Below are 12,787 nucleotides of genomic sequence, written 5' to 3' on the forward strand. Positions count from 1 at the left end.
GCAAGAATATATATATATATATATATATATATATATATATATATATATATATATTATATATGTATATACATACGTCGTTGCATATTCGGAGAGGAAACGTCACCGATTAGAATGCACGCTGCACATTTAGTATACATATATATATATATATATATATATGTATATATACGTGTATGTATATCGATCGTTCGTTCGTTCGTTTGTTTCTTCGTTTGTTCGTCGTCCCGTTTATATTATTCGCAAATGTTAGCTAAACGAATTAAAAAAAAAAAGAAAAAAGAAAAAAAAAAGAAAAGAAAGAAAATTTTCCTCTTCAGCCAAGAGAATGGAATGAATGATCGATGGAAAAAGAAAAAAAGAAAAGGGAAAAAAAAAAGAGAGAGAAAAATACTGAATGCATTTCTTCCTCCCTCTTCTTCTTCTTCTTCTTTCTGTATATTAATGAAATATAATAATCGTTCGAATTTCTAATATAATTTCTCGATAGAAGAGATATTCTTCTTGGACCTTCGTCAACGTTCGCTTCGTTGCTCGCTCCAACGACCAACCCCTTCGTTTTTCCCTCTTGACACGCTAGCGTCTCTCCTCTTGTCAGTAACGTAACAATCGATCATGATAATTTATATCTAGTAAAATAAACGTAAAATCTTTTTTATTTATCTTTTTTAATTTCTTATTTTCTTTCTTTCTTGTTCTTTCCTTTTTTCTTCTTCTTCTTCTTCTTCTTTTTTTATGAATTTTCATCCGATCTTCACATTTTGTCATCGAATACCAATTGTCGTTGATTTTATCGAGTCAAAGAGAATCGATAAATTCTCGAGAGAGATATCGTAGAAATATCGTTGTAATAGAAAATAATTTAATCGACATGTCAGTTTCATTGGAAATTCATCAATGATGTGTTTTACCTTTTGAAGAGAAATATTTAAAAAGAAAAAAAAGAAAGAAAAAAAAATCCAAAAAGAAAAAAAAAAGAAGAGAAAAGGAAAAAGAGAGAAAAGAAAAGAAAAAATTTAACGAGAGCAAGAAGAAAATTTTGTCGTCGACGTATAATGGGTAGAAAAAAAAAATCGAAGAAAGGATCAGGACCGGAATTGTTTGGTTACGTTACTGCGATTGCCACTGCAGTGTGGGTACGGTAGTAGAGAAGGAAGGAAAAACAGAATGAGAGAGAGAGAGAGAAAGAGAAAGAGAGAGAGAGAGAGAGAGAGAAAGAGAGAGAATAACGTGGCCAGTCGCGATAGAGAAGGAAAGAAAAAGTGAGAGAGAGAGAGAGAGAGAGAGAGAGAGAGAGAGAGAGCGTCGAATCCAGTCACGGCGGTGAGACAAAGACGAAATGAATGAACGTGCGTACGCAGAAGAGAGACGGGAGACGGCGGGTGGTAAGGCTGGGTAAGGTAAAGAAAGAGACGGTCGCACCAATGAATGAACGGTGCACGACGAGGATAGAATTAATGAGAGGGATAAATATAGAATCGAGTAGCGCGGCAGAACAAGACGGTCTCTCATTTTCTCTTTCTTTCTCTTTACCCCTCTCATCACTCCCTCCTTCCCTTCCACCTTCCCCCTCCCCTCCCTCCCGCCCCTATTGCGCCCTCTCTCGTGACTCGTTCGTTCGACTCGTCCGTCCGTCCATCCGTCCGTCCGTCCGTCCGTCCGTTCGTTCGTTCTTTCGTTAGGTTCATCTATGCTAGCTAGCACGAAGAGAAGAGAAGCAGCTTACAGTCGCATTCGAATAGGATGGAGAAGACGAAACGGTACTATAATGTAGGATTGTTGTTGTTCTCGAAAACGAACAAGAGGGAAGAAAAGGGACGGGAATAGGAAAGAAAGGAACGGGATGGGGCTGAACGAACTTTGATGTAGTTGCTTTGACTAAAATCCCGACTACTAAAACCTTTGCGATCCCTCGTATCCCCTTTCTTTCTCTCTCTCTCTCTCTCTCTCTCTCTCTCTCTCTTGCTCTCTTTCTATCTCTGTCTTTCTTTCTCCCTCTCTCACATTTTGAAAAACTTATCTTTAAAATGTTTTTTCTCTCTCTATCTCTCTCTATATATCTATCTCTCTCTCTCTCTCTCTCTCTTTATATATATATATATATATATATATATATTATTTCTATCGCATGAATTGATCTAGATAATCCATTTGCCAAGAGAAAAACATAGGCGCATGAATCGATACTACTACTCGACGACGATCGACGTCGATGACAGGAAACATCTGCCACTTCGCGAGTCTTTCTCTCTCTCTCTCTCTCTCTCTCTCTCTCTCTCTCTCTCTCTCTCTCTTTTAAGCATGCACGCACATATACACAAAAATACAACATAGTCATATATATATATATACATATACAAATAAGCACGCGTATACACGTACACACGACGACACAGAGAGCCATTCTTCGAGGTTACGATCGGAGCGAGTCCCAGAGTAGGATGACTTGGCGTACGCGTTACGCGAATGGACGGCGCGCGGACGGCTGGTCGACCTTCCAGGGGATCCTTACCGCGTGACACGGTCCTGAAAACGTCGGTCTCTCGAAGAGAGAAAGAGAAAGAGAAAGAAAGAAAGGAAGAGAGAGAAAGAGAGAGAGAGAGAATGCCGTTGGGCACACCATCGGCTGGCCGATGGATGTAACGTGCCCGCCGTAAAACGCCATGAACGACGTCAAAAGAAAGACTCGATCGATGCGCCATGGAACACGATACGTATGTTCCTATCTCGCTCCGTCTCATTCCTCCTCTATGTGTTGAACGAGACAACGCCTCGAGCTCTTCTCTCTCTCTCTCACTCACTCACTCACTCACTCACTCACTCACCTTTCCCCCTCCATTTATTTCTATCCCTTTCTATCTCTCTCTCTCTCTATATATATATATATACATATGTATGTGTATATATATATATGTATATATATAAGTATACATTTTATATACATACATATATATATATATATATATATATATATATATATATGTACAGATATTTATTGTCTCTTTAGCGATCGAATGAATCGATCGTCGAGAGGCAAGCGCCTCGCCGTCGACGTCGTTACGCTCGTCGACGAGGACGACAGGCGGAGAGGTAATGTTTTCATTCAATGCAAAGCTTCAATGATAGCTTCCGCTCATTCATGAAAAGCTTCGTGTTGCGTCTCGGTAGTTCGCTACAATATCGCCAGATGGCAACGTCGTACCGTCACGAACGACCGGGCCGCTGCCCACTCTCTTTCTCTCTCTCTTTCTCTCACTTGCTCGTGCGCTCGCTCGTTTACGCTCCTCTCTCTCCCCTCGTCCGTCGGTCGCCATTCATGGCTTCCTTCCCACCTTCTTCTCTTCCTGCTTCCCCTGCCCCCCTCTTGTCCGCCTCGTCCTACTTTCCTCCGTCTCTTTCTCTCGCTCGGTTCTTCCGTCTCCGTCGTTCGGGCACTTCCGTCCAATCGGCACTCCCGTCTCCCTACTCCACGTACGGCGCGCCCCCTTCTCTCGTCGCTTCTAACCGCTTACCGGGAGTCCATTGTCAGTCGTTCGCCAGCACAGCGCTCGTGCGCGTCTCTCTCTTTTTCTTGTGTCGTGTACCGTAGCAGTAGTAGTAGTAGTGTGTATATATATATATATATATTATACATAGTTCTACCATAGTAGTAATATACACGCATACGTATATATATATATATATATATATGTATATATATATATAATATTCACACGTATAATTCGAGGGTGAACGTCATCGTTTTCGTTATTCTTCGTTATCTCTTTCTATCTCTATCTCTTTCTCTCTCTCTTTCTCTTTCTTTCCGAATAATTCTTTCATTATATTCTCCGTCGCGCTTTTCGCGTTCACGAGACGCGCCGCCAAGCATCGCCGTCGTCGTCATCGCCGTCGTCGTCGTCGTCGTCGTCGTCGTCGTCGGTCTTGTCGGTCTTGTCGTCTCATCGTTGGATTCTCGTCTTATTCCTATTTATCTTTTTCTCTCTCTCTCTCTCTCTCTCACTTATTCTCATCTCTCCCTTTCTCAATTTTGCTCGCTTGAAAGAAGAAGAAAGAAAGGAAGAAGAAAAAAAAGAAAAACGAATAAAAGAATCGGTTGAGAGAGGGTACCGTGGAAGATCTTCGAGGAAAGCAGAAAAAGAGGTGGAAGAAGAAAGGGGAAGGAAGAGAAAGGAAGAAGAAAACGGTAGAAGAAAAGAAAGAAGATAAGTAAGGAAGGAAGGAAGGAAGGAAGAAACGAACGAACGAACGAACAAACGAACGAACGAACGAATGAAGAAACGAAGCAAGAAAGTTAGCAAGCAAGCAAGCCTAGAGCTTAGCCTCTTTCGCAAAAATTGTAGTAGTAGTAGTAGTCGGTCTACTAACGTCGGACGTTACCTTATGGAAGTAGAACCGTCGTGGCGTGTGTAGTAGCGGCGTAAGAGCGGAGGCAGTAGCGCAACAAGAGTGGCTGCTCGTCGATACGCTCCGAGCGACGGCTTGCTCGTAAACAACGCGGGAGAACTACTATCTCTCTCTCTCTTTCTCTCTCTCTCTCTCTCTCTCTCTCTCTCTCTCTCTTTCTCTGTCTCACTCTTTCTCTTTTACTCACATTCACATTCGCGTTCACGCTCGGGGTCTTGGATCTCGAGAAGGAGAAAACAAAAACGGGTAAAAGGGAACGACACTACAGCGCACAGGCTATCTCTCCTTAGAAGAGTTACTTACTTCTTCTCCCTTCGTACGAAGTCCCATCGTGTTAGAGAATTGGATGGACGATTTTAGATTCGTTTCCTACGAAGAACTCGACGACGAGAAGACGGGAACGATCGCCGGTCGAAAGTTGGTATCTCTGTGCGCGCGTGCGTGCTGTGCCGCTGCCGACACGCCCCCAACACGCTCGGACCCTGCCCCTCGCCCTCCCTCTGGCCCCGGCTCTCCTGCTGTTACGACGAGACACCGAGCTCCACGCTCTTTTCTGCTTTTCCATTAGTCCCATGAATCTTCAGTAAGTTTTTCTTCTTCTCTCCCTTTTTCTTTTTTTTTTTTTTTTCTTTTACCTCCCCTTTCTATCTGTATTTTTTTCTTCCTTTCTTCTCTTTTTTGTCCTTTCTATCTTTATTCTTTTTTCTTTTTTTTTCTTTTTTTTTTTTTTTCGTTCTTTTTTCATCTCTCTCTCTCAAATAATTCTCGCAGAGATATAATAAATCTTATTATCTCCTCTATCTTTTGCGCGCGCGCGTGTGTGTGTGTGTGGGTGGTTACGTCTTCGTGAAAAATTTTTCGACGAAAAAAAGAAATGGAAAAGAAAAAAAAATTTTCTTTTTCTTTTCTTCTTTTCTTTTTTTTTTTCTTCATATATCCTGCAAATAATCTATCTATATACCTACTACTCTCTGTTTATATTTAACATTTTTCTATCGCTATCGTATATTTTCATTCCATTGTCCAACATGTATTTAACTCAACGCGACTAAAGTCATTTATCGTGTGTATCGTACATCTATCTTTATCTGTGTATATGTATATATATCACACACAGACACACACACACACACACACACACACACACACATATATATATATATATATATCTCTTTCTGACATATCATTTACGCTCGCGTAGGATAGTATCGAAAGTAAAAGGTTCGCCCGGTATAACGTACGTTTCATTTTCAAGGTTCTCTCGTCCAACGATCCCTCTCTGTCTTCTAACACACACACACACACACACACACACACACACGTGTATATATATATATATGTATGTATGTTCGTTCTTACGTAGAAATATACGTACTTACATACTCTTCTCTATGTACGTTTTTACGAGAGAAAAGTATCGATTATATCGATCCCATCTCGGCTAACCAGTTATACTTCCTGTCGCGTTTGTTTTTTTTTTTTTTCTTTTCTTTTTTTCTTTTTTTTCTTTTTTTCTTCATGATCGTCATCATGATTATTATAATGCAAGTATCAGAACTCTAGATCATCAGAAATCTATCAGTTAAGTTCATCAAGGTTGATCGTTTAAAAGTATTCTCATTACGATTAAATACTCCTACAACGATAGAATTACAGTAATTCTCATTATAATAATCATCGTCGTCGTCATCGTTAGTATGATCATCATCATCATCATCATCGTCATCTTCGTCATCCTCGTTTTCTCTTCTCGTTCTCTTATAGTGTCTCTCTTTCAGTTTCGACTTTATCAGCGATCCGAGACTGAATCTATCGAGGAAGAACGTATCGCGAGACGAGACATCCGGTCTTATCGTACTCCGGCTTCCTGCTTCGCGACATGAAATTATTTTTCTTTCGTTCCAATTAACTTCTCGATGTCCTTCCATCTCTATCTATTTATCTATCTTAATCTTCCGTCCGTCCGTTCGTTCGTTCGTTCGTTCGTTCGTTCGTTCGTTCGTTCATTCGTTCATTCGTTCGTTCATCTATCTCTATTTCTTTCATTCTTACTTTTTCTCTTATAGAACACGTCCGCTAGTTTTTATTTTCTCTTTATTGTCGCTTACCGGAAATGCTTCTGGGCCCACGTATATTTTCTTGTCTTTCGATAGAATATATATATATATATATATATATATATATATATATATCGCGATGATTATGAAAGTGTCGTATAAATTGATAAGTACGAAAAAGTTTTATACAATATTTATCTGACTTTTATATATCGTTCTCTAATCATTTCTAAATAAAACATATATCCGAATCGCGTCGATTTCATAATCATATGAACGTTCACAATATATGCATATATATATATATATATATATATATATATATATACACTTACATTTTATCGAAATAATATTAGTATCGATGTACATATTCTACATACACATACATATATATATATACCAATAAATTGCTACGATTCATAGCAAAGCTCGACTTTATAAAGACGTTGGGTAGACACGATACTACTGTGTCCATTAATTTGTAAATTTGATCGTATACATACATAATGGACGTGATTGTTCATTAAAGACAAACGTAGTCGTAGGCGAGGAATTCGAAATACGAAGAAACGTGCTTCCGATGCCGCAATCAGTCGTGCGTTTCGCGTAGCATCCGGATCACGTAAGAATAACGTCCAGAGAGAGAGAGAGAGAGAGAGAGAGAGAGAGAGAGAGAGAGAGAGAGAGAGAGAGAGATCGTTGATCGCAATGCGGATATTAAGCAAGCGCGACAGGAGGAGGACGTACGTAGCTAACGAATCGGCACTTTTACCGAACAATTATGAAGACTACGATACGACAATGACGACGAAATAGACCTTCCCCCTTCCTCCACTCGTCTTAACGTTGTTGGTCATTAATTTTCATTTGAAATGACTCACGATCGATTCACGACTAGAATTTGTCCCTTATCTCATACTTTTACCTGGAAAGTTGTTCTCTTCCATTTTTCCCCTCTCCCTCTCTACTCTCTACTCTCTCATTTACTCATTCCTACTTTTTTTTTTTCTTTTTTTTTTTTTTCTACGTTCCATTGTGTTTAGTGTAAAGAACTAGAGAGAGAGGGAGAAGGGAGGAAGAGTATATATATGTGTATGCTTGAGAGAGACAGAGTGAGAAGGGGGGGGGGGGGGGAGAAAGTACAGTGATGATAGAGACCAGAATGTAAGCCGGAAATGGTCGACGTTATCTCAACTTTACGAACGACTATAGGACTTTTGACTGACCTATGGCAGTCCGTCGACGATAGCTCCGCATATTCTACCCTAAGTGTAAGAGGATGGGACAGGGCACCCTCTTCAATGGATTGCCTGTTTATTCAAGAATGTGTGCGCGTTTGTACGTGAACGTAGTATGTGACTGTATATGTGTGTATGTGTCTCTTTCTCTCTCTCTTTCTCTCTCTCTCTCTCTCTCTCTCTCTCTCTCTCTCTTTCTCTGTCTCTTTATATTTCTCTTTCTCTCTAAAGCGAGAAAGAAAACGTTCAAGATTAATCCTCTTCTAACTCTTTCTCTCTTTTCTTCTCGTCCAAAATATAAAATTATTTTTTAAATTAAGATATATTATACGTTGAAATTTGTAAATGGGATTAAAGCGGAAGTTTGCATACGTAGGAGGAATTGATCCTGTCTCTTTGGACGATTCCGTAAATTGTGATTTATAAGAGATTGCTTAGTGTGTGCAATGTATGATATGTCGCGCGTGTATGTGTACGTGTGCGTGTATGTATTTATACGAGGGGTGATACGATCCTGATGGATTAACCAAGGAGACACATACATATACCATTCTCTCTCTCTCTCTCTCTCTCTCTCTCTCTCTCTCTCTCTCTCTCTTTCTGTTCGTCTGTCTTTCTCTTTTTGTCTCTCTTCCCGTTGAGAAGCGTCGCGCGAGTGAGTATATTACATATGAAACGTTGAAACGTTTCTTAGAAATCTGTGGGCGCCTCCGAGTGGGCCGTGGAACGTCGGGTCGATTATAAAAGAAATTTAATAGGGACGTTCTTCGCGGTTTCTCCGTAAGAATTTCGTTGTATATATCACCATTCGTACCTACTCATAATATCCTTTGGGAGTTTTTATCGAACATTTCGACCTCACGAATGGCACGAATTTTGTGAATAAACGAAGATGGAAAATCTTGGGGCCACTTTAAGGATGATATCCATTAGCGTATACACAACCCACACACAACGCACGTGCACACCTCACACGTACACGTAAACGGGCACGCGCATGCGTATACAAATATGTCTGTGTATGTGTACATTTGAGAATGTGAAAACTATCGGTAGAGAGAAATCGTGAAACTTCGAACACGAAGGTGGCTTCGATTGAACGAATATGCGTGGACCCGTACGTGGATCGTTTTGGTCGAAAGAAAACGGTCGATTCTTTCTGTGGGTTGTGGGCGCAACCGAGTGGGCCGAAGATCACTGAATCAACGGTCGCATCGCGCGAACTACGAGCACCCACTCGCACCACGTACGCCCACTTGAGGAGTCTCTTTCATCTCTCTCTCTCTCTCTCTCTCTCTCTCTCTCTCTCTCTCTCTCTCTCTCCCGCTTTCTCTCTCTCTTTCTCTCTCTTCTACTCGTTCTTATCACGTAGGTAGATCGATACACATCGTGGCGAATCTCTGTTTTACCTTAGTAAAATGGCATCTCGCTTGTCGGCGCGTTAAAGTCTCCAAAGTGTAGAATCTCTGCTCAGCAACCCCTACGAAATAAAGTTTTGATTATCGAAGGATGATATTTATGTAGCATGTTTGCTTGTTTGATTTTAGGTGGGGATGAAGCGCGTGTCGCGAGGGCGAGGGGAAGCGGACGCGGAGTATTACCGAGTACCATCCTTGCTAATGGAACGCCCCCGTCGAGAGTGCCACCACCTCGCGCGGGCTGGGCTGTGCGTATCACGACAACAACACTCCAACAGCAGCAACAGCAACAGCAGCAGCAGCAGCAGCAGCAGCAGCAGCAGCAGTGTACTACGCCGATTCTTCCAGGTAGTAGAAGGACAGCAACACCGACGAACGGTGTTCAACGATGGGCTAGCGGGCAGGCGACGTTGTCTTCGTCGAGTGCATCACTGGCGAGCGGGGGAGGAGAAGAATCAATCCTACCGAGTGTACTCCGAGGAGGAAACGGAGTTCAACAGCAACAGCTACAGTTACAGTTACAATTACAGCAGCAGCAGCAACGACAAAACTACCAGCACCAGCTGGAGGATCGTAGGGAGAACGAGGAGGAGTTGGAGGCGACGAAGAAGGAGGAGTACCGTCCTCCTCATCAGAGACATCAGCAAGGGGACAGTTTTGAACTGAGAGGTCGGCAGATGTCGCAGAAGAATGCGATACCGGGGCTCTCGCGGGCTGCCGTCGTCAATGGCGTCGTCGACGGCGAGCATGTACGCGTCCACGACCATAATCGACCGTTCCCACCTCCAAGAACGTCCCCGTCGAATACAGGGACGACGAATACAGGAACGACAACAACAGCAACAACGACAGCAGCAGCAGCAACGACGACGACGACGACGACGACGACGACGGCGTCTTCGATGTCGACGACAACGACGGCCCTGAGGATACCACTGACGGCACCGTTGGCACCCCTTTCCTCCTTGAGTTCCTCCTTCAGGAGTAGGCCGACGAGTAACGTGCGAACTCCGCCAGCTCAGAGCTTCGAATCGTCACCGCCTGCGCCCACCTTGCAAACTGGTGTTACCCCGAGAAATCTTTTAACACCTACCTCGATGGACGTTCCCACTCCGCCAAGGAGCCCGCTTGGCGAAGTTAGCTTGGCTACACCGAGACCGGACGGTGAGAGGATAATCAACGAATACGTTGAGACACCGTTCAAGCAACAATCCAATGTCGTTGAACGTCGTCTCGACGGTATCGTCCTAGTCGACACCATCGACGGCAAACGTTCGGGTAACGATTGTCCGAAAAAAGAGAGGGCAAGGTCGCGAGGTAAGCATACCACGGATAGTGGCATACCGAGCCTTCATCGAGCCGTCATCAACAATACCAGCGGTTCTAGGCGTCGTGGTTTAGACGCGAGCAATCCATCGGGTATCATTCTGTCGGGTGCGACCTCGACGATTAACACGACTCCTGCTACGATTCGGATACTGAGGGAGGGAGGCGACAGGAGGGCCGTGACGAAACAACCGGTCTCCTTTACAAAGGAACCAGCGAATACCCTTGGCTCGAGGACCTACGACCCGGCCAGTCTCTCGATCATCTGCGAATATTGCGGGAGGTGTCGTTGCGAATCTTGTCGGGAACCACCCCCATTACCTAGCAGGTGGCTCTGCAATAATTCCTGCCTTTGTTCCGCCGAGACTGTACTCGATTATGCTTCATGTCTGTGTTGCGTTAAAGGACTCTTTTATCATTGCGTCGATGGCAATGGCGGAGGCAGTGGACCTGGTAGCGGTGCAACCGGGCCTTCCTCGATGGACGTCGACAATGGGGAGAGTTGTGCCGATCAGCCATGTTCTTGCACCGGCAACAGGACCCTATCGAGATGGGCCTGTCTCAGTGCTTTAACCCTAGCGATGCCTTGTTTACTTTGCTATTGGCCGCTTAAGGGTTGCGTAGCCGTTTGCGAGGCATGTTACGCGCGGCACGCCTCGCAGGGCTGTCGATGTGAACCCGGTGTATTAACAGGGAGCAACACCTCGAGCAGGCATCATGCAATAGCCAACGACACAGGTTATTCCAGGGATCCGGAGAAAAGGCTACTCGATCCAGTAACCCCGGAACTCTGAACCACAATCAATCACCCTCCGATTTTTTAATCCTGTAAATCTTCTATACTGGACTCACACCTTCGGGGGTGGGGTGGAACGGGGAGAAAGGGGAAGGGAAGGGGGACGATGGTGGTGCGATATGCGCATTGCGTTAAGTACAAGAGTTGCATTTAAGTCCGGAATTCGAACGTTTTTACACCGACAAAATAAATTACTATTAAACTATTACTATTATTATTACTATTATTATTATTATTATTATTATTATTATTATTATTATTAATATTATTATTATTATTAATATTATTATTATTATTATTATTATTATTATTAATATTATTATTATTATTATTAATATTATTATTATTATTATTATTATTATTATTACAACTATATCGTAACGTCTGATCACGCCGCGAGTGTTTTATTTATTATTCTTTCACGTGCGAGAATGTATACATACACATGTACGTATGAGAGGGACGTTTGCTTATATGTGCGTGCACGCGTGCGTGCATGAGTGTCTTGACATTTATATGTATGTGTGAGTATGCCTGCATGGGAGAAGAAGAGAAAGATGGAAAGAGATGGAGAGAGAGAGAGGGGGTAGAGGAAGAGGGAGAGAGAGAAAGAGAGATAGGCGAGAGGGATTAGAATATGAGCAACATACCACTTACGATTTAGGGAGAGAGCTAACTTGTATACACTATGAAAATGTAAAAGGTTTATGAGGGCAAACTATTGCGCATTGGTGTGTGCGCATCGGCTCGAAAAAAAAAATTTCATATATTTAAATATTTGTATATTGTATATTATGTTTTGTATAAAGGATCATCTTTTCTACGATTAATTTATTCGCGAATATATTGCCAAATATATATAGTTGAATGCGTAGCACGTATGTATGTGTGTGTGTATATATATATATATATATATATATATATATATATATGATAGAAGTGTTGAGCTCTCTCTCTCTCTCTCTCTCTCTCTCTCTCTCTCTCTCTCTCTCTATCCCTCTCTCTTTCTCTCCTCCCTCCCTCTCTCTCTCTCTCTCTCTCTCTCTCTCTCTCTCTCTCTCTCTCTCTCTCTCTCTCTCTCTCTCTCTCTTTCTCTATTTCTTTAGACAAATACGGAAGTCCTTTACAACGTCTTTTACTTCTCTTTTTGTTTATCATGAAAGAAAAAAATAAAAAATGACGAAAGACGTTAAGGGATGATCGCAATTTTTCTTTTCTTTTTTTTTTTCTTCTTTTTTCTATTTTTTTTTTTTTTTCTCTCCGTCGTCATCTTCTTTTGGTATTATAGTTACGTTGAATATACGGGCAACTCGTGTCTCGGTTTCTATAGAGTTTGCCCCCATCAGCAAAAGAGCATCGAAGAAGCAACCCAGCCAGAGAGCTTAGTATATAGGACCTATATACATACATACATACAACATACATATACATACATGTATATATATATATATATGTATGTATGTATGTACCTAGGACGAGATCGAGACAAGTGCACGCGTCTTGGATCGCAAAAGAAGCGTGTATCTCTCTTTCTCCTTCTCTCTCTCT

The 12,787-nt window shown here is 42.2% G+C and overlaps 1 protein-coding gene across 1 annotated transcript in view; it reads left to right on the forward strand.

Annotated features, from left to right (window-relative positions):
* LOC124948485 (mucin-5AC-like) overlaps positions 1 to 12,186 on the forward strand; it is a 26,405-nt gene extending 14,219 nt beyond the window's left edge. The window contains exon 3 of the mRNA XM_047492159.1: positions 9,247 to 12,186. Within this exon, the coding sequence (XP_047348115.1) occupies positions 9,247 to 11,237 (1,991 nt within the window). The 3' untranslated portion in view covers positions 11,238 to 12,186. The remainder of the gene's footprint in view (positions 1 to 9,246) is intronic.
* Positions 12,187 to 12,787: the final 601 nt, after the last annotated feature.

The sequence above is a fragment of the Vespa velutina genome, chromosome 4, assembly GCF_912470025.1.
Source record: "Vespa velutina chromosome 4, iVesVel2.1, whole genome shotgun sequence".
Classification (NCBI taxonomy): domain Eukaryota; kingdom Metazoa; phylum Arthropoda; class Insecta; order Hymenoptera; family Vespidae; genus Vespa; species Vespa velutina.